Here is a 26,454-nt window from a genome sequence, read left to right as displayed (position 1 = left end):
GCGCTTCGTAGACTATAAAAGGAATGCCAGATGCATAATAAAGGTCTTTCAGATTTCACCAGAACTGGAGTCCATCTTTGATACGCCACATTACACCACACAGAAGCATTTCGATAAACAGCTAAAGAAGAGTTAACATTTTGCGCTAACGAATGGTTTTGACCTGTATAATGAAAATACAAACACATATCCATTTTTACAGATCCTAACAAATCAATTTCTTGTGGCTCTAAAAAGGCTACTGGTCGTTGTACCACCCAGCCATCCCATGTGTCCACAGGGTTTGAGGCTGCCATTGCTTGGGCTGCTGAGGGGATGACAGCCACCATACAGTTGTCCAATGGCGGTCCTACCAGGCATGTACTGAAAGGATTCATAGATGTGGCAACTGACAGGCACAGGGTGTCTTGTCCTGTTACATTGGTTAATGTAACACAGATGTTTTCTTTTGGCTGGACAGGAAGCCACGGTAGGGTCAATCCTCCTGTGATGAAGAGGCAGAAGACAAGGCTGGACGAACCCGTCATGCAATGACCCAACAAGGTACTTTATCTAAGGAAACACAAGCATAACCTCATCCTCAGGTTATTAAAGGGAACAGGACATCCCATTCGTGAGCTTAAAGATTACATACTTTAACATGAGCCTTCCCCTGTTAAAAATCCTTAGAACCCCCGAAATGATGCTTCTCCTGGGTTCAGCAGTAGCAATCATTTTTCTCCTTAGTAGCTGGTGCAGTGCTGTGGTTTTGACATTCGGCCCGGGAACAATTCTGATAACACTGATGTTTTTAGTTGTTGCTCAGTAATGTTTACTCTGACCAAGGACTTTGTGAATCTCATGCTCTGCCAGGGAGGAGGGGAAGCCAGGAGGAAGCAGAGACAGGACACCTGACCCAAACTAGCCAAAGGGGTATTCTATATCACAGCACGTCATGCCCAGTATATACACTGGGGGCAGTTACCTGGAGGGGTTAGATCATTGCTTGGATCGGGTTCGGCATCGTTCAGCGGGTGGTGAGAGGTTTTATTCTCTTCCCTTCTTGTTTTCCTTATCGTTATTATTATTAGTGGTAGCAGTAGTGGTTTTCTATTATACCTTAGTTACTGGACTGTTCTTACCTCAGCCCATGGGAGTTACACTCTTTCGATTCTCCTCCCCATCCCTCTGGGAGTGGGGGAGGAAGGGGGAGAGTGAGCGAGCAGCTGTGTAGTTCTGGGTTGCCGGCTAGGCTTAAACCACAGTTCTTTGTAGCGCCCAACGTGGGGCACAACGGGTTGAGATAACTACAGATCTGACCAGAGTGTGTCTAATCGTATTTGTGATAAGCATTCATTGTTTTTGATTAATAGTCACTCCTCACAATGCTGACTTGTTGGCTCTCAAAGTTATTCCTCTTGATCTCAGAGTTTCGGCATGTCGTACCTTACTTACAGATGGTATTTGCTGTTTTAGTGTTTATAGGCTGGGGGCCTTGGCCTAGGGTTTTTGTTTCATTGTACTTTATGGTAATGACTTGTAATACAATAGACTCTTTGATCATGAAACTTATCTGGCTTGCGTTCCCAGGGTGGTCACCACCTCTATACTTTGGGAGGTATATAATGGAAGTGTCTAGCAATTGCACATCTTTTTTTCGCTCCTCGGGTAGTCAGCCTGTGAAGGAGACATTCCCTTACTTTCCCAGCCCCCCCCCCCCCCCCCCCGACCATTTACAGCATCATTTGAGAGTTCTGAAGGCTTTGAATGGCCTTTGGGTACCCTTGAGACCTGCCTGCTGATTGTGATGGGGATCACCATGTTGGCACACATACAGTGTGTGTTTTACCCATGACCATTTCATCATTGCACTTCACCACTGAACAGTTGCCACATCTATGAATCCTTTCAGTACATGCCTGGTAGGATTGCCATTGGACAACTCTATGGTGACTGTCATCCCCTCAGCAGCCCAAACAATGGCAGCCTCAAACCCTGTGGACACATGGGATAGCTGGGTGGTACAATGACCAGTAGTCTTTTTAGAGCCACAAGAAATTGATTTGTTAGGATCTGTAAAAATGGATATGTGTTTGTATTTTCATTATACAGGTCAAAACCAGTTGTTAGCACAAAATGTTAACTCTAGCTGTTTATCGAAATGCTTCTGTGTGGTGTAATGTGGCGTATCAAAGATGGACTCCAGTTCTGGTGAAATCTGAAAGACTTTTATTGCACGTCTTGATACGCGGATAGACTCCACAACTCATTAAAGTTGTACAGTAGGCATGCGTTTATTCAGCTGAGGCGCATGGGGGAATTGCTCCTTCAAAAGCATGCGTGCCTCAATGTCGTTTTTCCTCTACATTTATCCTCTAACATTATACATATGTATTGGTTTACTCAATACGCCTATATATATTCATAGTCTACCCCTGCTTTGTATTATAATGAGCAAAAAGTCCTTTGTGCGTGTGCTGTGCCTCCTAGTGGTCATTGGGCAGGGGTCTCAAGATGAAGTAAATGAGTCTTCTTCAGCTTAAACTTTTCACCTTTAGTTGTTGCGCATGCTCTCTAGGAGTTTCTAGGAATCTGGTCAATGTCCAAGCAAGCAAAGATGGTTTTTGCTGGAATTAAGTAACTGTTTTTCCCTTATCACCTACATGGCTCTTCACTCAGTGGACGACTTAAATTACTGTCCTCTTGGACAGTCCTCCTGGATGCTGACCCTCCATGGATTGTTTCTATAACACTTTCAGATAAAGGATCTCTGAAAGCCTTTTCTGAATCCACTTTACTGGACTGCTTAAGCTCACTGCCAGAGGTCTTAGCACCTGAAGGTTTATCAGCGTGTCCAGCCTCAGGCTCTGCATGTGCTGCTGTGCAAGTATTCAGTAAGACAATTGAAGGCCGTGGCTCTGTGCTTTCAGTCTGTCTGCAAGCTGCCACATCCAGCTTCTTGTAGGCTTCTGGCTTGGCCAAGGGCATTTGCCTCTAAACTAGGTCCTTCAGGAGAAGGGGGAGGGCTTTGAATTGTCCCAACAGCATGACTGATGATTCCATCACCCAGTGTATTCTGTGAAGTGTGGGCGGGTGTCAGGAGTGGGATCTGTCCTCTCATCCGAGGTCTGGGGAAAAGTCTGTTCCAGAGCCTGCCCAAGTGCCGCCGAGACAAGCTCCGTCTTGATGAGTGTCACCTCATCTGCCTCCTCATAGCTGTTTGAATGTTCTGCAGCACAGAAGCCCGTAACACAGACATAACAAACTATGATTTCACACATACTCAAAAGACTTCTTCTAACCCTGTTCTTTCCACTAATATCTCCACCTTACCAGAATTCTCAGACTTGATTCCCACACTTCCTTGTTAAATGCGTATTTTCTAATGAACTATGTAAGAATATCAAAGACAGATCTGCCTGTACCAAAAGACTCTTCCTTAGAGTGTTTCCTTTACGAGTTTAAGCTCTACTTGTCTGCCCAGGAAGATGCTTCACTCACATGATCAGATCACCACTAAAGAACCAGACTGCAGACCACCAAGTCCTCTATCATCAGCAATAGCAGAGGATGCTCAGCTGATGTTGTCCTGATGACAACAGCAGAGAAGAAAGGGCAAGGCAAGCTACTTTTCCACTCAAGTAACAAACTGTAAGTGGTTTAATACACTAGGAACTGTATCACAGTTGGATATTTTTGACAGGGCACAGGAGATTTTTGAGAACTCAGCAATGAGACAGAAGAATGACTTAATGGCTTTCCAGTGTAATGTATTTGTAAATGAAAAATAATCCCAGAATTTCCCCAAAATGAGGCTAGAGACCTTAATTTCTTATCACTTAAGACACATTTACAGTTTCATCTTGAAAAGCCTTTTTTTTATTTACTTTTTGACCTTTGTTCATTCTATCTTGATGTACAGCAAAACAGCATGTTTTTATCTCACTGCTGTTCCCTAGCAAATACATTCAATGCGTTCAAAACTACCCACAGCACCAAAATGTGGTTCTTCAGCTCCAAGTAAACCACACATTTTTATATAACTTCCATATAATGAGCACAGCTACTGAAAGAATACAGTTCCAGATTGAGTCTATCTATCTATTTTATAGTAGTTTGGCTGCTGGTAGTTCATTGACACTCATGTCTCCATACTTGTGATGCATTTTACACAGGGAAGTCCTCAAGTGGGGAGATAAGTCCTTGCGCAGTCAGCTGTCCATAGGAAGGTGGAGCTTCCTGCCGCACAAACTCTGCCTCCAACTGTGTCATCTGGGTCTCAAATACTCTGGAAACAGAACCAGAGAGAAAACATAGAAGAGAAGTAACAGTGAGTTTGTCCTGCCCCCCTCACATTAACGTATAAAAGCACTGCATAGGACTCCATACTAGCAGCAAAACCACAAATGTTCAACCAGACTCCATAAAAATTTTATCAGGAAGCTAAAATAAACAAAAGGAGTAAGAGGACAGAGTATAAGCATCAGTGAATTAAACCAGTGCAGTCCCAAGTTGGACTCTGTGGCAACCAAAGTTTTTTTAACTGGTCAGCTTATGCCAGTAACAGTGGTAATGTGTTCAGTAAGGGCTCAAAGGTTATTTTTGGAAAAGCCAACATTAAAAGCTGGAAACAATCACACAACAGAGGCAGCTTGCAGCTGCAGAGAGCTTTGGCTGTCCTGCTAGAACCAAGGCACCCAGGTCCCCAACACGGCATTGCAGCTGTTTTCCAGCTCCTTTATCATGCAGATTTGATCAGGAGTTAATGTGAAGCACAGTGTGCTGAAAACACGACCAATGTCAGCACCACAGCACAGAGATGCTTCCTATGACAAGAGGTGGGCATCAGAAGGTCCCTTTAGACGTCTCTTCCAAAGGGCAGAACCATGCTTGAGCAAACATAACACACAGGCACAGAAACACACATGCAGTCCGTACAACAAAGCATATAGGACCAGGGGAAGGGGCACAGCTCACACCTATATGGATGGTGGAGGGAAACAACTCCTGCCCAGAACAGCAAAGATTTCACTATAACAGTTTAGCATTCAATTTTTTGGCAGGGACAAGTGGTTTGTTGCAGGGGGAGGCGTGGGGAAAGGAAATTACTCAAAACAGTTTTAATTTAAGTTAGATGCAGGTTCTGCCAGGCTGCAGAACTACTACTACTACTACTACTACTACTACTACTACTACTACTACTACTACTACTACTACTACTACTGTATATTTCTCATAGACCACAGAAGAGCTGACATTCACCTCACTACTTCCAAAAATCTTAAAGTGCTCTTCTCTATGCCTAATGCAGTGACTGCTATTTAATTGTCATCAATTTCTTGGATTGATTTCACAATATTTTGCAAGTTCTCTGGTTAACAATTGACTTTTTTTTTCTCTTTAAACAAAATGGGAAAAAACACCACAGCTATTGATGCATCACAAAAGCAAGATGCTTACCTGTATTTCCTAGTCCTCAGAGAATATAATTTAAATGCATAACCCAGTGCTATCACCACCAGCAAGCCACACATGAGACTACCGATCAGAGCAGCTGTGATGACCTTCCCGGGAATGATCACCAGGCAGTTATGTTCATCACTTCCATCCTGGAAGTTGTCTTGGCCATCACAGCGCCAAGTCTCAAAGATGCACAAATTTGTCCCACAATGGAAGTTTCCTGGCTGGCAAGTAAAACAGTTTTTTTCATCTGAGCCATCTGGGCAGTTCTTTTGGTTATCACAGCAGTCAAGTATTGAGTAACAAATCCCACTGTTTCCTTTGCATGGGTATTCGTTCTTCTGGCAAGCAGGACAATTCTCATCCTTACCGTTTGGACAGTGCTGCCAGCCATCACAACGCTGCTTAACTGTAAAACGCTCCTCATCGCTTGCACAAGGGTGATCCCAAGGAACGCAATAGCCTTTCACCTGATAGGTTGCCAGTGCTCTTGGAGCAGGCGTAATATGAGACAGTGAGCTGGCCCTTTGACAACTCCACGCTCACAGAATGCCTATTGTTGCGGTATGAAAATGTTTGCATTAATTTATCACCTCTCTCTTTGATGCCATCATACACCTTTACATAGTCATTGTAGCCTAACTGCAAATCAAGCTGCAACACAACATGTCGATTGTCCTGTGTGTCCACGTACCATGTGCAAAGAAGATCGTATTTGCTATGATCAGAACAGAATAAGTCTGGGGAAGCAAAAGATCCATAAAAATTACCCAGCCTTTTGCCACAGGAAAGATCAAGATAATTATCTTCAGAACCATCACTGCAGACCTTAACTGAATTACATCTCATCTCATTCATCAAGCATTTGGTGGAGTAGGCTGCGCTGCACTGGAACATCCCTAAGGGACCGATGTTGGACGGAGACTCGGTAGGAGGGAAAGTGCAGTTTATCACATCTGAGTTATCACCACACTCATCCATGGAATTACACTTCCAAGTACTGGGAATACACTTCCCATTTGCACAATGGAATTCATCTGACTGGCATAAAGTCTGACCTATCTTTCCTATGAAAGAGGGCAAAGAGAAAAAAGTCACCATCAAAATTTTGGAACCATCTGATGTCACATCTACTAATATAGAACAGGTGAATAACTAATATAAAAATACTACTACAACTAATAACAATAATGATAAGTAAAATAACAAGGGGAGAGAATAAAATAATAATAAAAAACCCAATAAACAAACATGAGACTAATAAAGGCCTTGAATGGAATAAACATTACTTACCAACAACTGAAAACATCAGTGTGTGATCAGCGTTGTTCTTATACTAAAGTCAAAAACAGAGCACTGCACCAGCTACTAAGAGAAAAATGACTGCTACAGCTGAACCCAAGACAGTATCCACCCCTTATTCCATAACATTCATGTCATACTCAGATTGCCTTTTTTTTTAATATACCATTGTTTTTTGTCTCATATATATGCACACATAAAGAGAGAAATAGAATTCCTTAGTCCATGGACCATCCCTATAAAATTTGCTGAATTCATTCAGTCTGTGATGTCAGGCTTGATCCCTTGTAACAGTCGGTCAGGGCAGAAGAGACAGTATACAGTGTTGGATTGCTGACTGCTGACGACACTGACGAACTCATCTGCTCACTGCTGAGCTCATCTGGTTTCATCAAAGTTCATTCATTGGTGGGGTGATGATTGAAGGGAAGTCAAGGTCAGTTGATGGTGACCTGAGGACAGTTCTGCTGCTCCTGCCAGCTTTCCCATGATTTTATTCTCTGATAATGATCATGACAGCACATATCTTTTTTTCAAAGCCCAGAGTGGTGGTGATGGGCATCTAGCTGAAGGGCTATAAAAGTATTATATAGGAGTATCCTGGGTTCAGCAGTAGCAGTCATTTTCTCCTTCTTAGTAGCTGGTGCAGTGCTGTGGTTTTGACTTTCAGCCTGAGAACAGCGCTGATAACACCAATCCTTTTAGTTGTTGCTCAGTAATGTTTAGTCTAACCAAGGACTTTCTGAGTCTCATGCTCTGCCAGGGAGGAGGGGAAGATGGGAGGAAGCAGAGACAGGACAACTGACCCAAACCAGACAAAGAGGTATTCCATACCACAGCACATCATGCCCAGTATATAAACTGGGGGAGTTACCCAGAAGGACTTGATCACTGCTTGGTTGGGCTGGGTATCGGCCGGCGGGGGATGAACTCTTCCCTTGTTATTCCTCTTATCATTTTTATTATTGGTGGTAGCAGTAGTGGTTTTGTGTTATACCTTAGTACTGGACTGTTCTTATTTCAACCTGTGGGAGTTATATTCTTTCGATTTCACCAGAGCTGGAGTCTGTCTTTGATACACCACAAAAGGCTGTTCCAGAAATGAGTCCCATTGTCTGACTCGATTCTTTCTGGGGTGCCGTGTCGCCACAAAATCTGTTTCTCAAGACCCAGGATAGTGGTCCGGGCAGCGGCATGTGGCACAGTGTATGTTTCCAGCCATCTGGAGGCTGCTTCCACCATGGTAAGCACATGGTGCTTGCCTTGGCGTGTTGGTGGGAGTGTGATATAATCAATCTGCCAGGCCTCGCCATATTTGTACTTCAGCCATCATCCTCCATACCAGAGAGAATTTAACCATTTGGCTTGCTTAATTGCAGCACATTTCACATTCATGAATGACCTGGGCAATAGTGTCCATTCTTAAGTGCAACCCTCAATCATGAGCCCATCTATATATAGAATCTCTGCCCTGATGGCCTGAAGTGTCATGGGCCCACTGGGCCAAAAAGAATTCACTCTTATGTTGACAGTCTAAATCTATTCAGCAATGTCCAAGAACAGCTGGATAGCTTTCACCTCTGCAAGCTGACTGGATTCACCCTCTCCTTTAGCAGTTTCTGCAGCTTGTCACAGGGGACTCCATACAGATGCTTTCCATCTCCAACGCTTTCCCACAATAGGACAGGACCCATCAGTAAACGAGGCATATTGCTTCTCACTTTGCGACAGTTTCTTATATGGTGGGGCCTCTTTTCAGAAAACAACAAACACAAGTGATAGACAATGCAAGTGCTCACCACCCACCGATACCGAGCCTGACCCAAGCATTGATCTGGGCCTTCTGGATAACTACCCCCAGTTTATATACTGGGCATGATGTGCTGTGGTATGGAATACCCCTTTGGCTAGTTTGGGTCAGGTGTCCTGTCTCTGCTTCCTCCTAGCTTCTCGTGCCCCTCCTCATTGGGAGAGCATGAGAGACTGAAAAGTCCTTAATCAGAGTAAGCATTACTTAGCAACAACTAAACCATTGGTGTGTTATCAGCATTGTTCTCAGACTAAAGCCAAAACACAGCACTGCACCAGCTACTAGGAAGGAGAAAAAAGTACTTCTTTAAATAACGTAGGGAATTCCCTATAACCCTTTTAGTAGTTTAAGCACAAGCAACTACAGATTCAAGAAAAAAAAAGATGCATTCTTAATAAGTGGAAAAAGGATAAATATGGGATATAAGACCAGAATGAAAGTAATTAGTAAATAAATAATAAGGGAAAAACAACCACAAAAACCAAAACCCAACCAAAAGAAACCCCACCAAATATCTGGTTTGCTCTAAACTAATTTAAAAACTGGAGAATAAATATTATTGGTGGATCAGTAGAGCACAGTCCCAAAATAAAACAGACCAGCCAATTAAGCAAGAAAAGTTACTTCTATTTGCCAACCCCTCACAGCAAGTGCAGCCTGTGAACAACTGATGACTTAGTTGTCTCATTAAAAACTTCTACTTAACCACTGAAGCACAAAGACGTGGAAGTCAGGAAAGCTCTATTCTATTCCCAGCTCCCAAGCACCAGCGAACTGTGGAACCTGAAGCAAGAGACCCAGGGGCTGTTTCATCAAAGGCTCAGCCATGCAACTGAATTAAATAAATGGCTATTATGAGCTTTTTCCAATTAATGTCAAGTTCTGAAACACTGTGAGTTTGGTAAATAGACTATGAAGTAGTCCCTTCAATTCTTCATACAGTTACAGACCACCAAGCCTTTACAGGAACAGGCCTCAGTTTTACTCAGAAATTGAAATTCAGATGGTATCTGACAATTCCTTTTTTCAAAGCCAATGTCATAAATCACTGAAGTGAAAGCCAATGAAGGTGATCCCCCCACCTCAATTAATAAGAGACAGCTTGAGTGGGTCACTAAGTAGATCACTTTTCAGTACTGTTGTCTTAAATTCTGAACATGGAGAACATTTTTCTCTCAGCCCCATAAATGCCTACATTAAAACACAATTCATTTATGCTCTGCCCTCATCACGGCTAATTACAACTATCAGGTAACAGCAACTGCTGAACAAAAATTATTTTTAACCTTTTTCTCAGATATGAGGAAACATACATATATAAAGCCTGTAAAAGATGGTACAAAAGCTGTTACTGCATATGACATCTTTATCTCATCTTACAGGAGGGTTATGTAGACCTCTGTGAAAAACAAGCATAAAGATAGAGAAAATGGGTGGGAAAAACAAGTAATTTCCAAAAAATTAACTAACAGACTGATTACCTGAATTTAAAGAGATACAACAAAGTCCTGGAAGACAGTGGCTACACACTTGTTCGCAGGTACCAATAGCACCATTCCATCAGACATCCAAACTTGAAGAAAGTATTGAAATGTGCATAATTAAAAAAGAGGTATAGGCACAGAGAACATATATTTCCTGTTCTTGTGAAGTCTCCCACAAGGATTTCTAAAAATAAAACTATAAAGCAAAGCAATAAGCATGGAAATATAAGGATAAGAAGAAAATCAATACACACACACATAAAAGGCAGAAAAAGTTTCTAAAGACCATGCCCACAGAAGCCAGCATCTTATATCCACATGTAGATCTGGACACTGTTCAGTTAAAGCTGCTGAATAATAGCTTTATAAAAAATTACCACCAAATGCAGATGCTTTAGAAATCAAAATTACTTTCAATTGCAATTTTATCCCTCAATGACTACTGCTGTATCTCAAATACGATACTTATATAATATTGCTATCATAGTGACAATGAGAACGCAAGATCAAAGGAAATGCATTCAGCGTAACATAACACAAATGACAAGGTGGGTTTTTAAAAAAGCCTTTCAAAATCCAGATGTTATCACAAGAGCTGTGTTTGATTTTCCTAGGAAAATTTAAAAGGCTAATCTTATGCAAGTCTCATACTCTTTGGAAGGCAGATGCAGGGACTGTGAGAATGAAGACCTTGGGCCCACTGTAGGAGAGGATCTGGTTCGAGACCATCATAAGAACCTGAACGTACACAAGTCCATGGGATCTGATGAAATCCATCCACGGCTCCTGAAGGAACTGGCAAATGAGGCTGCTAAGCCACTGTCCATCATATTTGAAAAATCATGGCAGTCAGGTGAAGTTCCCGACGAGTGGAAAAAGGGAAATATAACCCCCATTTTCAAGAAGGGGAAAATGGATGACCCAGTAAATTACAGACCAGTCAGTCTCACCTCTGTGCCTGGCAAAATCTGGGAGCACATTCTCCTGGAAGGCATGCTAAGGCACATGAAAAGCAACAAGGAGCTTGGTGACAGCCAGCATGGCTTCACTAAAGGGAAATCCTGCCTGACCAATCTAAGGAAGTGTGGGCTTGACGATCAAGTAGTGAGGTGGATCGAGAACTGGTTGAGAGGAAGAAGGCAGAGAGTTGTGGTCAATGGCGCAGAATCTAGCTGGAGGTCTGTGACTAGTGGAGTTCCTCAGGGGTCGGTGCTGGGACCGGTGCTGTTTAATATTTTCATCAATGACCTGGATGAGGGAACTGAGTGCACCCTCAGCAAGTTTGCTGATGACACAAAACTGGGAGGAGTGGCTGACACACCAGAGGACTGTGCTGCCATTCAGCGAGACCTGGACAGGCTGGAGAGTTGGGCGGGGAGAAACTTGATGAAATTTAACAAGGGCAAGTGTAGAGTCTTGCATCTGGGGAAGAACAACCCCATGTACCAGTACAGGTTGGGGGTTGACCTGCTGGAAAGTAGTGAACGGGAAAGGGACCTGGGGATCCTGGTGGATAGGAGGATGACCATGAGCCAGCAATGTGCTCTTGTGGCCAAGAAGGCAAATGGCATCTTAGGGTGCATTAGAAAGGGAGTGGTTAGTAGGTCAAGAGAGGTTCTCCTCCCCCTCTACTCAGCCTTGGTGAGGCCGCATCTGGAATATTGCGTCCAGTTCTGGGCCCCTCTGTTCAAGAAGGACAGGGAATTGCTTGAAGGAGTCCAGCGCAGAGCCACAAAGATGATTAAGGGAGTGGAACATCTCCCTTATGAGGAGAGGCTGAGGGAGCTGGGTCTCTTTAGCTTGGAGGAGACTGAGGGGTGACCTCATCAATGTTTACAAATATGTAAAGGGTAGGTGTCAGGATGATGGAGCTAGGCTTTTTTCAGTGATATCCAGTGATAGGACAAGGGGCAATGGGTGTAAACTGGAGCATAGGAAGTTCCACGTTAACATCAGGAAGAACTTCTTTACTGTAAGAGTGACAGAGCACTGGAACAGGTTGCCCAGGGGGGTTGTGGAGTCTCCTACACTGGAGATATTCAAGGCCCGCCTGGACAAGTTCCTGTGTGATGTACTGTAGGTTACCCTGCTCTTGCAGGGGGGTTGGACTAGATGATCTTTTGAGGTCCCTTCCAACCCTTGGGATTCTGTGATTCTGTGATTCTGTAATTTGGTGGCCTTCTATGATGGGGCTACAGAACTGATGGACAGGGTAAAGCAGTTGATGTCATCTACCTGGACTTGTGTGCAAAGCATTCGACACTGTCCCATACAACATCCTTCTCTCTAAATTGGAGAGATATCAATTTGACAGGTGGACCACTCGGTGGATAAAGAACTGGCTGGATGGCTGCATACAAAGGTAGAGACTAGTAACGAGTGGTGTCCCTCCAGGATCGGTGTTGGGACCAGTCTTGTCGGTGACATGGACAGTGGGATTGAGTGCACCCTCAGCAAGTTTGCCGATGACAACAAGCTCAACTGATACGTTGGAGGGAAGGAAAGCCATCCAGAGGGGCCTTGACACACTTGTGAGGTGGGCGTTCATGAGCCCATGAACTCATGAAGTTCAGCCAAGCCAAGTGCACGGTCCTACACCTGGGTCGGAGCAATCCCAGGCACAGCTACAGGTTGGGCAGAGAAGAGATTCAGAGCAGCCCTGCAGAGAAGGACTTGGGGGTGTTGGTCGATGAGAAACTTAACATGAGCCGGCAGTGTGCGCTCGCAGCCCAGAAAGACAACCATATCCTGGGCTGAATCAAAAGGAGCGTGACCACCAGGTCAAAGGAGGTGATCCTGACCCTCTATTCTGCTCTTGTGAGACCTCACTTGGTGTACTGTGTACAGCTCTGATGTCCTCAATATAAAGAGGACATGGAGCTGTTGGAGCAAGTCCAGAGAAGGGCCACAAGGATGATCAGGGGACTGGAGCACCTCCCGTATGAAGATAGGCTGAGAAAGTTGGGGCTGTTCAGCCTGGAGAAGAGAAGGCTGTGTGGAGACGTCATAGCAGCCTTCCAGTATCTAAAGGGGAGCTATAGGGATGCTGGGGAGGGACTATTCATTAGGAACTGTACTGATAGGACAAGAGGTAACAGGTTGAAACTTAAACAGGGTAAGTTTAGACTGGATATAAGGAAGAAATTCTTTACTGTAAGGGTGTTGAGGCACTAGAACGGGTTGCCCAGGGAAGCTGTGAATGCTCCATTCCTGGCAGTGTTCAAGGCCAGGTTGGACTGAGCCTTGGGTGACATGGTTTAGTGTAAGGTGTCCCTGCCCATTGCAGGGGGATTGGAGCTAGATGATCTTGAGGTCCTTTCCAACCCTAACTATTCTATGATTCTATGCCGTTATCAACACACTCTTAGGACAGGCATACCCAACAGTTAAGATGTTTGTATTTGAGCCCTTTCTCCCAGTTTGCCTAGGTAAGTCAGCTGCTTCTTTTATGTCCTGGGCATTATAAGAGGCACAACCTTCTAAAGAAATCCTCAGATGCTGTTAACATTTTGCATTTCATACACTGGAGTCATTCCAAGTACATTTATAGTGAGAAATGTAACACCAAAACACTACTCCCTAAGATTTAAACACATAACTCCCATTGTTCACATGTGCACAGGAAGGCAGGATGTGATCAAGTGACAGAAAACAAACCCATTAAGAAGAAATCTTTCAAGAGACAAGGAGGGGCACAAAATTACAAAATGGAATATATAAACCTTTAGAATCAGTTTTAAGTAATGTTAAGTTTGATGGCTTTGTAACAGTAGCAATGGAAAATTACTGAGGTGCAGGATACATAGAGAAAAAATAGAGTACAGCTGGAGAACATACTGAGCATTCTTGTACAAGATAAATCATTATAGTTGACATAGTTTTAAGAAAAACAGTCTAGAAGAACAGGACACAGGGATAAGGAGTATCTGGGAATGGCAGGTGTCCAGGATGGGCTACAGTTAAACCAAGAGATAAGTAGGAGGACAGGAGGATTATTATGTCTCTGGTGCTAACGAACCAATTAAACTGGTATGAGCATCTACTGCGCGTGCTTCAAAGACTGCCAGAAGTGATGAAGATTGTTGGAAGAAGTAAACGACCCTCAGAGACCACCATCACAATTCTGTATGCATGCAGGGAACTTTCCGGAAGATGATGTAATGTATGTATGCCCAGGGTCTATATAAGGATGGCTTGTGTAGCAGTAGAGAGACACATGTTAGGAGGAGCTATCCCCCGTGTCTCCTGGCGCTGCAATAAAGAATACCTGCTTGTCAGCTTGAAAACTTTGTTGGCAAGTTTGTTCCTGGAGTTTTCTCGAAATCATATGCACACATCTAAAATACACACACATTATTACCAGCATCTGCATCTTAGTCTCCTTAGCCTCTGTTACACTCGTACTTGCAGAAGAGAATCCTAATTCAATTGGGAGCTTCGAGACGTTTTCATAGCATAAACTGCAATACTACTCTCCAAATCAAGTCCTGTGTCTCATCCATATGCTTTCTCAGAGTTTCCAATAATCTCTGCTTTGAAACAAATTCCCCAAGTCCAATATAATTTAACGGGGTTTAAAAGCATGTTGCTATTTATGGATCTTAAATGCTCGCAGGTACCTACTTCATTACTTCCGATGAGTAGTTCCTATTTTGGACTATGGATGGTGGAGACCTATTATTCCATCTGTAGCAGATTTATTTCTAATTGCTGAGCATCTGCAGTTGAAGAGGTTTCCAGTCCTTTTAAGCAGCTGAGCAAAGAATGAGCAGATGGTGTCAAATACAACAGTACTAAAAACCAAACAAAACCCGAGAAATTAAACACATATGTGGTACGCTGACATTATAGCCTAAACATTCTTAAACCATTTAAAATATATTCTAGTCTTTTCTAAAAAGTCTTTTTACAGAATTAGCTGAAATTGTACCACAAATTCTAACTATTATTTAATTCTGTTGGAAATAAAAATTAAGCAGAAAAGCAAGTGTCTTTTGGTTAACAAGTAACAATAAGCAATGATTATCTTCAACCATCCATTAAACTGAGCACCATTTCAAGACATTACAGAAAAAGCCATTTTTGCTCTAAGAATTTTATGGATCCCACTGAGGCTGTTCCAGGTTTTATAGCCTTCACCTATTCCTATTTATAAGCAATGAAGAGAAAAAGGACTATTAAACTTGAGTAAATATATCCCTGCTTCCCACCCCCTCATCTATCAGAGGTATATGAAATCTCAAATAGGTATAGTGAAGATAAACATATTAAAAGACTACAACTGATTTGTGTGTATAATAATGGATGTCAGAAGTAGCCTACAGGAACAAGACACAGTGGAACATTTTTAAAATGAGAGAGGTGCCCAGCCTGCAGTCATGCTTCAGTGTAATCAGCTTCAGCTTCCTTTGACCATCCAGTACCTCTGACAGTCTCATACCAGTATATCAGATAAGAACTCGCATTTTGTTTCATTTCAGCAAAGAAAACATTTACCTCTGCATAATATGAAACCATACCTAATTGTTATCATGTCTCCATGATCTCCTTGAATGAACCAGATGCAGTCTACAGCTGGAGGATAGTTCAATGGCCAAGAAGGACTATAGATGACTCCCCGTCTCTCTGTGTGCTGTTTCAGTTTTCCACTGCAAGAAGCTGTTAATAAGTGGGAAAAAATATTATTGTTAATGCTTTGTCTAATCAACAATTCACATTAGCTACAGGAGCTTTCATCAGTTTCTGGGGATTGCAGACAAATGAGAGTCAACAGTTTTATCCTCTTACTGCTTCCTTCCCTGCCCTGGTTTTTAATTAAAACACTCGCTTTAAGTGTAAGTAAGTATAACCAGCATTTCAATATAGGACCAATCAATAACCTTGTATGAATCTACCAAAGTCTACAATCAATGTTACTGCATGGATCTGTCATGAGGATGTAATACAGAAAATCCTTCTTACCAGCTTCCCAAAGGCTGGGTATGTCACCCAGGAACTGCAGAAGATCCATACTCAATGTAAAGTATCTAAAAGCTCATTTTGTTGTAACATGTTCCTGGACATGTTTATTCTCCTGACAATATATGACAGACCTGAAGAGTTTGTAATGGCTTAAAAAAAAAAAAGTAAACTGGACTCTGATGTCAAATGTTTTCAATGAATGTTACTGAAGACTCTAAATTCCTTCTGAATTCCCAAAGATAGGAGAAATTTTCCAGACAGGGAAAGGAGCAAAAAGGGCTAAATAAAGCTCAGTATTTTCAAAGCACTTTCAGTTCTTCCTATGGAAAACAGCAGGCTAATCAAGACTACATTAAATAGTTGTAATTTGTAATTAAGCAATTCAAAAATGAAAGTAAAACATTCCAAGGACAAGTGGGAAAGCTGTTCTGATGGGAAAATGTACTCTCAGCAGACTACAAGAGGGGGAAACTCTGTAATGAAATGGCTATTCTGAACATTCTCCAAACCTATTTTTAGAACAAACTACTATCTAGAGCGTGACTTGTGGACTGCAGCTGAATATTCCAATTTTTGACAGAAGCTTACTTCCTCATAGCTTAAAAAGTTATCAAGGAAAAAAAAAAAAAGACTGGGCTGCCTATACCTCCTACACCCCCCCCCCCCCCCCCCCGGTACTGCATCATAAACCACAGATTTCCAGTACTGCATGAAATTCAGCCACATAATTGCATCATTTTCAATTCACAGAAGGGATCCAATTCAACTGCACTGGAGGGCTGGGGTGCAGAAGTGTTGGCAAGGCTGCCTGGCTGCAATCAGGTCAGGTGGCAGTGCTGCCTGCAGAGCTCCTGGCTGGGACCAGGCCAGGCTGCAGTATGACCCCACCACTAAATCCGTGCCTGGCACTACATTTGTTCACAATAAGCACTTTTGAAGTGAGAGCCACAGGAATATAAAAAGCAGGAGGTAACTTACTTGAGGCAAAACATAAAAAAAGACATTATTTTTACTCTCCAAGCAAAGTATTCCATGGAACATATGCATATAATTCCTACTAGTTTCAAAGGCCACGAAAGCATACAGAATACACAAATACAGGAAAACATCTATTTTCCAAACAAATATTTTGCAGTAAAGCATTTAGGAAAAAAAACCAAGAAGACTTTTTTTTTTTAATCACATTTCTAGTGGAAAAATACTGAGATGCAGATGCAGTTACAGAAATATAAAAGCAAATGGAAGATCCACAGGACTTTTCAACTACCTTTCTCAGTTTGTTTAGGTCTATAAATGTGCCCCTCCACACACTTGTCATTGCATCAGCGTATCACAGCAGCATAAGACAACCTAGAGCTAGCAACCACATAAAAGGAGCTGGAAAGGCCACATTTGGTAACTGCCAGATTACTAAAACTTCTCAATGGGAAGGAAACAATGCACAAAGCAGAAAGAGCAAATACAGCAGACAGCACTATCCAGAGGCTTCCAGCAGCAGCTCTGCAAATATTTCTGTTCCCCTTGTACCAAATTGTATTCTGGATTAATATCCCTTATTCATAGTATATGCATTAGAACAGAATCATAATTACACCAAGCTTATCTTGGTTTCCATTCTGAAGAAGTCCCATTGACATGCTGGTGACTCTGCATGAGCACTTCACTCCCACATTCATCAGTGCAGTTAGGCAGAACTATTATTCTCCAAAATATCTGCTTCTCTGTTTTAAGAAGTACTTGCAAAGATCCTGGGCAATAGTTATTTGAAGTATCCCAGCTTTTTTTTAGTAAGATCACTAGCGTTTTTTTCTTTTGCAGTAATGCAGTTTTTTAATTGGTAAGCAGTGGATCTGATGTAACATGACAGTTCAGGTTCTCAGTGAGAAATGCTTTTTCTTAATAATATTGTACACCTGCTATGAACATGGGATATGGGAAGAAGAAAAGATGACTTTCCATTTTAACAGAAGAACTGTAGCTGTGAAAAGCTAAGGACATAAGCAAGGTAAGGGCTGACACTACACAACAGTTCAGGCAGCTCATCTGGCAACGGCCACTGCTGTTCATTGGCTTTACCCCTCTGACACAAAACAAGCATTTCCTACTTGCCCTACTCAAAATTAAAAGGACAGCTGCTTTGCTCTTACAAAGGCTGCTGATTTGAATAGACCTCTAATCTGAATTCATATTGCCAAAACCTAATTACGCTATTTTAAAGGATATGTCCACAGTCCCCTAAACCTCCTGGAGTGAACTGGGGACACACACCCATCCACCCCCACCAAAACTACTATTGTGTTTACCCAAACCTCACTTATCTGCTTTATGCTTCTGATGCCTTTCATTTCCCACCAATGCTCACAACTATAGAACTTACAATATATCAGTAGATCGCCTTCCTAACCAGCCACCTGCCTCTACTCCTTGTGTGCTGACTGCTGTGTGGCAGACAAGGTGAAGTGCCCAAGCACCACTTTCAGCAGCTATTCTTCAACCTACATACGTTTTCAAGAAAACTCTGTAGTGAACAGAGCCTTCAGTGCTGGCAACAAAACAGATAAACACCACAGAAGGGCACAGCTCATACTGTTGGGGTTTCAGTGTCAGTAAAGGAGTCTCACTTTCCTCCTTAGCTCCTGGCTATGAAGTCTGCAGAATCACATATGCAAGTACCATGTTATTAATTTGGGCTTCAGGATGACACTGTAAGTCCTTCAGGAAGACACTGTAAGTCCTCCAGGAAAATAAACAAAAGCCTTTTTAAATTGCCAAAACATCTAAAGGAAAGGGAAGTCTCTAAATAGAAAGGCACAGTCCTGGATTCATCAGGGACAGCTCACAAGAGTGGTGACAACATTTTTTCAACAGCTGTTCTCTAACTCTCTTTCTGCAGCCTTTCTGTACAAACCCAGAAGTGAAAACCCAATTTACTAAAAACCCCAAATGGTTTGGTTTCCACATTTAGGATTACTGAAGAAACAGAATACCAATCCCTGGATTGGCAAACCAATCCACCAAAAATCTCACTGAGATTGTGCTTTTAAAAAAAAGATAAATTCTGAAGACAGACAATAATGAAACTTTCATAGATTAAAAAAAAAGCCAAACTTTAAACAAATGCCAGAAGAGGTTTCAACTCAGAGTTTCTGTCAAGCAGGCATAAATCTTAATAAGGCTTTTTTTTTTTTTTTTTGCAATAATCAAATGGATTTCTACTGCAAACAGCAGTAGATTCCCCGCCAGTTAAATACAAATATATATGCCACAAATATACTTGAAAGTTTCCAAAATTTTACACAAATAATATTGCTCCTATTTTTGCAAAAGCAGCTATAACAGAACAGACGTCGGGCTCCACCACAGGACAGTGATGGGGCAATAAGCTGTGCAGAAATACATTTTCAGACAATCACAGCAAGAATAAATCCTGCAGTTTCACATTCTTCTGCCGCAGGGTCTGCCCCAGTCCCACAGGACACAACCCCAACCATCTGCTCCAGGATAAAGGATGGTCTGCACCTGCCACAAGGAACCTTCCCTCACAACTGAACTCTTGGTTATACACACTTCCTCAAGTAGCTATCTCAGGGTCAGTAGGAAACTCTCCCCGAGATCTCCAAATACTCCATCAAGGAGGGCTTGCACATGTTGCTTAATACAGACCCCTTGTGCCAGTGGAGAAAAAAGGATTTAAGGCTCCCCTCCACTTCATCCAGTCTTCAGCAGGCTGCTTCTGCCCCGATCGTCAGAACCAGCAAAGTCACATCCCAATGGTTCAACTCACTGATCTGACAAAACTTGAGCTCACGCTCCAGAAGTCCTTATTTTTGCTATTACTTGCTTTCTGAAAAGAAACTGCCCTTACCTTGTCTTAAAGATCAACTCTGCAATAAGCTGCTTTGTCAAGACGTGGTTAGAAGCATTCCTCCCAACTTTTATAAGGGCTCCTATGGAACATCTCCTGCAAGGCAGGGTCATCTGCCTTACAACTGCACTGTCCTAACCTGTTATTCTTCAAGGCACAGGCAAGAGAAGCTACACATGGATCACACTATTGCAATGACCTTTTATGATATTTTTTCTTCCCTGCTCTGGTTAAACTGTCAGGAGACAAAGTAACTCAAAACTGTATCAAGAAGAAAACATGAAGGCTACAGTACTCTGAGGGTTTCCTCATACTTGAAAGAATAAAAGCCAAATGTTACAACTCTCTCTTTCCGCTTCTAGCAAAAGAACAGTATTAGAAGGTAGCAGAGCCAACTGGATGAAGTATTACATATTTCAGGCCGAGGCAGTACCACCAGTCTAGACCAGCCATTGTATAATTACATAATTTATGCTTTGTAAACTCACATGCCATATGGCCAATGGATGCCAAAACACCATCAAAAGTCATGGAAGCATCCAGGCAGAATAGGCTAGGACACGGATGACATTCTGCATTTTTAACAATGAAAGAATGGAAATACTATGTTGTAAACAACTCATGTCCTACATGGTTCATCCACATTTCCCCTAAACTAAATGTAAGGAAGTTACTTAATCATAAAATAACTACATTTTCCTGATTTAAACCTTCTCTCATACCCTCATGTTGACTTGAATGTTCAAGCTCCCACATTAATCAACCCACTGCCTCAGAATTATTCTCGTGTTTTTCTATATCCTCTCCTCCCATTTCCCTTATTTGTTTTTTCTGTTTTAATTTAACTCGCAGCCTCTTTGGGCATAAGGTATGCCTACCAACGAGACTGGATTGACAGGCACAAGAGGGCCCTTATCACTAAGAGGACCCTGATTGCAATGTTCCCTTAGTGTCATTTCCTTCTCTATAGCAGTACTGTGATTTGCTGACATTAAGTGCTGCGATTCTGGTTGAATTTCCACTTTGACATTCATGAGACATTTTTAACATTCTTGTTTTAGCTCCTCCAGGAATGGGCCACTGTCCCTGGCTTTATATTCCCAGGTACAATGCCTAAACAGAGTTTTCCCTGAACATATCAGCACATACTATGAGCTTACAATTTTATCAATCTTATGATTTTTTTTCTAGCACAGTGACACTGATGAAGTCTATAACCCCAGGAAGTTTTAAAAGTCCTAAACTTCCTAAAACATCATTGTTACTCTCTCTCATATGACAAAGGTCATACTGTTTTGTTAAACAGTAAATTTTGCATGGGGAAGAAACAGTAATGACTCAAAAGAACAGTAAATACAAATAAGGAAAGTATGTCTTAACTAATGAGGTAACAGCAATTTCTGTTTTCCCAGTCAGGAAGAGATTCACTGTGTAAAGACAGAAAAATAATGTTCAGACAGGTTCCAGTGGCACAGGGTGACAATCAGCAGTTAAGCAGTTCTAGGTGGTTGCTGGGGTATAAATGCATTGCAGTCTTCCAACAAGAACTTTGCTTATCTACACAGGCAAGTCATGTAACCAACTACATGCAATTATCCTTCACTGCAGCTATAAAAAAACCCCAAACAACATCAACACACAATATTAGTTTAGTATCTGTCAAATATGCTACCAAAAGAAACAACTGCTGATCTATTCCATGGGATTTTTTTAACTGAGGAAGACAGAAGAACAATTACACAGCTAGTCACTTCACCTCCTTAAATGTTGGAAAATAACTAATGAGATTATTATCTTTAAATACATCTTTGAATAAAGCAAAGTTTGCTCCTCTCAGGTAAATGTCACCTTGAAAATAAACTGCTAAAGCTAATGTGATTACCTTGAATAATCAAAGGCAATAAAGCTTTCAAAAAAGTCCACTGGTAAAACCAAAACAGGATAAGGTGGTGCTTGCAACACACATCTGACTTACAAATCAGTTTCCAAACACTCTTCACTTTCTCAGAAGTCTCCCCTCACAATATACACCATTAGAGTGATCTGGCAAGAGTAGTTATTGCCAAGAGAAAATTTCTCCTGTGTCATTGTTGCACAGAGGTCAGTGTTAACATGTAGTTCCACAGTGTTCAAGGCCAGGTTGGATGAAGCCTTGGGTGAGATGGTTTAGTGTGAGGTGTCCCTGCCCATGGCAGGGGTGTTGGAACTAGATGATCTTAAGGTCCTTTCCAACTCTAACTATTCTATGATTCTATATTAGCTTCCCCAAAGATTCTTTAAGGCACTTCTCTAACAATTACAGCATATTCCACTAACTGCTCTCATTTTAGCAGTATTCCATAAACTACAAAGACAGCTTATTCATAAAATGACAAATGTTTAAAAGAACTAGAAAGGTTTAAAAGGCTAACAAAACTTAGTTTACAACATTCTATATCGCTTTGGCTTTATTTTGCATGTGTTAAGGCCTAAATATTTTTATAGTCAATCTGTTGGACAGCATTTAGTAAAAAACATCATTAAAAATGAACAATAGGAGAAGAGAGGAAAAGAAACTGTCCCTGTTCCCAACAGTCACTTGGGAAACTGCTGACAATTAACACTATTTATGTCTCAGAGTAGCATGTAGGAGCCAGGGCCTCCATTGTCTTTGACACTGTCCAAACATCCTGAAACAATGACCACCTTCTGGTATAACTTAAACCAGCATAAGACAAAAAAACTACCTACCACTAAAGGGGTGGAAAAAGAAAAGCTAAATACAATCCCTTAGCTTGCCAGTTTGGCAAGACAGTCATGGTTTTCAGTCAGTAGTGGATCTGAATTATTACCAAACTGCAGCAGCTCAGGTGCCTACAGAAGTCCTTCCCTGACTTATGTCTGGATATCTAGTTTGGACTGGATTCCTTCCTGAATCCAGAGTTCCAAGAGCTAAATGCAGACAGTAATTTCAGCAGGCACGCAGACTGCTACGGACCTTGGGCTGAAGCCAGGCCCTGCAAACCAGGGAGAATGACTGCTCCTGGCATCACCCATTGCCAGAGGACTTCAGGATACTACTGCAAGGGCAGCGACTTCTCGCTCCTTCTAAGTGGTTGCAGGATTGAGCTCTTAGTAGTGCACAAGGGAAGGAGCAGTGTACATATGCTGTGGCTTGACAAGAAGCATCTGAGCTGCAGCTTTCTGTTAATAAGCATTAACACGCTGTTCAAAGGACCTTAACAGCAATGATTTTATTACATAATTAATGTACAGTGACATTTGTTATATGGTAATAACAATGTGCCATGTAATTATTTCCTTTGTTTCACAGCGCCATCCTGCTCCAATAGGTCAGTAAGCATACCTAGAAGTAACACTACCATCCTGCACCAGGAAACTGCTCGGCTCTGTTAACTCTTGGTCTGTGACAGAGTAGTATGTCCATTTGTGACAAACCTTGGATCACAGCAGTAACAATGACACAACATTGTCTGACATGGTATTAAAGCACTGCTATTCCTGTAACCATAGTAATATAGTGAGACAAGGGGGGCACAAAATCACAAAATGGAATATATAAACCTTTAGAATTAGTTTTAAGTAATGTTAAGTTTGATGGCTTTGTAACAGTAGCAATGGAAAATTACTGAGGTGCAGGATACATAGAGAAAAAATAGAGTACAGCTAGAGAACATACTGAGAATTCTTGTACAAGATAAATCATTATAGTTGACATAGTTTTAAGAAAAACAGTCTAGAAGAACAGGACATAGGGATAAGGAGTATCTGGGAACGGCAGGTGTCCAGGATGGGCTACAGTCAAACTAACTGATAAGTAGGAGGATAGGAGTCTCTGGTGCTAACGAACCAATTAAACTGGTATGAGCATCTACTGCGCGTGCTTCAAAGACTGCCAGAAGTGATGAAGATTGTTGGAAGAAGTAAATGACCCTCAGAGACCACCACCACAATTCTGTACGCATGCGGGGAGCTTTCTGAAAAATGATGTAATCAATATGTAGCCTCATGAATATGCATGTATGCCCAGTGACTATAAAAGGATGGCTTGTGTGGCAATTGGGGAGACACATGTTAGGTGGAGCTATCCCGTGTCTTTAGGCGCCGCAATAAAGAATACCTGCTTGTCAACTTGAAAACTTTGTTGGCAAGTTTGTTCCTGGAGTTTTCTCCGAATCAATAGTCATAAGAAGAAATTAACCAGTGATTAAGTCACACATTTCATTTCACGAAAACTAAAGATTCTGTTCTGCTCCAAAGAAAGGACATGAATATTCTCTGTGTAACTGTTATCATCACAACTGAAAGAGGTGTTTCAAGATGCACTGTATGGAAATGTCTGTGTACAACCATTTTACAACCTTCCTTCATGTTTCCCATCCAAATCTTCCCAGTGGCAGTAACAGAACATGAACAGCCAAGCAGAGGTTCCCTTGCATTGCTGATGAGGGGTCCTTATGACCTTTAAATGGACATAAGTAGCATGAAGACAAGGGACGTGATAGAGTGGAATTAGCCCACTCAGAGCCATCATGTTCCTTTTTTCTGAGGACTGTTTGTCAGACAGACCTAGTTTGCAACCAGAAAGACAGTTAGAGGCAGCTGTGCATTCCAGGCCTGGCAGATACCTAAGGAAAACCACCCTAGATATGCTCTTTTACCTTTGCAAATGCAAAACATCTTTTGGCTGCTGTTGCGAGTTCTTTGCTCTCATTTTCAAACTCTTTCACACTAGGAAGTCAGCAGTCAAGAAAACAAAGTCTAGGTTTCACAACAGGTACTTTCCCAGCAACTGAATAAGCTCACAGTTTCCAGTATCTGTTTTCGTCACTCAAGACCATCAAATCAAACAACAAGAGTGCTGTAAACCAGCATTTTCTGAAGCACTCAGCTCTCAAAAGTGTCAGAGGCCCAAAGGAGTGACTAGGCATTCCCTCCTGGGTTTTTTGTCTCTTATCAAAACAAAATCTCATTAAAATACAAATAAGTGAGAGACTAGAGGTATATTAGAAAATTTTCTAGATGCTCTTTTTCTTAACTGTTGGGCAGTTATGGGAAAGCCAGAAAAAAAAAAGAAGTGGTTCAGTCAGCTTGAAATCCCTTTAGGGAACTTAGTGTGCCATTCATTTGGATTGCTAAATAATTCTCAGGGTGAGGTTTACAGCTAGGAAAGTGGCAATTTGGATCAAAAGGTGTTCCAGGTTGGTAGGATTCCCATGTACAAAGAATGGACACCAAACACAATGTAAACAATCAAATGCTCTAGTCTATTTATTATTTATTGAGTGCAAAGCAAATATATATATATTAATGCAAAGCAGGTTACATACATACCAACCCCTGGTTGCATGGGATACTACTGAGCAGGAGAAGGAGATGGAACATGTTGCCCAGTCGGAATGCTGATAGGCAGTGCGTCATCAGGGTGTCCCCTGAATCAAGATGCGCATCTGGCCTTCTCACCCGTCCATCCCTGCACAGGTCCTTATATCCCCCCTCAGGTTGGAGTGGAAAATTACCAGTTGCAACATCAACGCACACGTGGCCAGCATGTGAACAGAGCCTTACTGGCATAAGACTCCCTTTTGCTAACAGCGGTGTTAACTCCCTTATTTTCAAGGTTATGTTCCCACAATCCGTGCCAAACAGTACTTTTCTATTTTTGTGTGTTTCACCACGGACCATTATCTATTGTCCCTGACACATGCTACCCCGTGGTCCATGGTTGGAACACACAAATATTTTACCATCCGTACTACAGTTTTATATAATATACTGCCTATAAGGGAACGGATTAGCGCTAAAAAACAAGGAACACAACATAAAACACATAAAAAAACAATACCTATTACCACTAATAATACAACAGCTTTTCGCAGCCAGTCCCACCTCCATGTCCATCCCTGAAAGGGGTTCCACCTGGTGTTTTCTGCTAGCTGGCTAGTGAGGGTCTTCAACTTTTGTATTTATGCATGTATTGAACTGGAGTGGTCACTTAAATTCATGCACCATAACCTGTCAAAGTCTTCACACCCATGCTTATGCACCAAAAGCAAAAAATCAATTGCTGCCCTATTTTGTTTTGCATGATCAGGGTGGCAAGCACTTTGGCTTTGGTTCTTCACAAATTGGTAACAAGTTTCTAGATGACATGGAGGAAAAGCAAAGCAAAGCACGGATGTCCAGGCTCCAAAAACAAGGTTTCACCAATGCGTTGGTCAGATATACTAAGAGACTTGGGAACCTGGAGAGAAATGCTGTTACTGTCCAAAGACACAGTCCTTGGCTTTCCTTATCCCCTTCTCTGCTTAAGGAATCTTAAATCACACAAGAGCAGCTACTTGACATTAGCCTTTGAGAATAGAAGATTCAAATATGATAGATATTTATTATATTATTATTACTTATAATAGTTACTTATACTAACTTTTGCTTTTTTCACTGTGAGGATGATGAAACCTGCTTTAGATGACCCTGCTTGAGCAGGGGATTTGGACTAGATCATCTCTCATGCCAACCACAGGCTGCTTGGCCTGCCTGTCCCTCCTGGACAGCCCTCTTATAACAAAGTGTCCTGGGTTCAGCAGTAGCAG

General features: G+C 41.9%; 1 protein-coding gene and 1 pseudogene across 2 annotated transcripts in view; both read right to left on the bottom strand.

Annotated features, from left to right (window-relative positions):
* The window catches only part of LOC136004289 (low-density lipoprotein receptor-related protein 3-like), a 62,561-nt gene that overhangs the window by 17,324 nt on the left and 18,783 nt on the right, over positions 1 to 26,454 (bottom strand). Inside the window, exons 2-4 of one of the 2 annotated variants that reach the window (XM_065660647.1) lie at positions 15,555 to 15,693; positions 14,659 to 14,788; positions 10,147 to 10,231 (exon numbers count right to left, since the gene is read on the bottom strand). In XM_065660647.1, the coding sequence (XP_065516719.1) occupies positions 14,713 to 14,788; positions 15,555 to 15,693 (215 nt within the window). In that variant the 3' untranslated portion in view covers positions 10,147 to 10,231; positions 14,659 to 14,712. Of the gene's footprint in view, positions 1 to 10,146; positions 10,232 to 14,658; positions 14,789 to 15,554; positions 15,694 to 26,454 lie in introns of those variants that run through there. The other variant, XR_010608360.1, reaches the window with a different exon arrangement.
* Positions 2,192 to 3,749, bottom strand: LOC136004288 (low-density lipoprotein receptor-related protein 3-like; annotated as a pseudogene).

Source organism: Lathamus discolor, chromosome W, assembly GCF_037157495.1.
Source record: "Lathamus discolor isolate bLatDis1 chromosome W, bLatDis1.hap1, whole genome shotgun sequence".
Classification (NCBI taxonomy): Eukaryota; Metazoa; Chordata; class Aves; order Psittaciformes; family Psittacidae; genus Lathamus; species Lathamus discolor.
The sequence above is the reverse complement of the archived record's forward strand: the minus strand, read 5'-3'. Positions and strand labels throughout refer to the sequence as shown.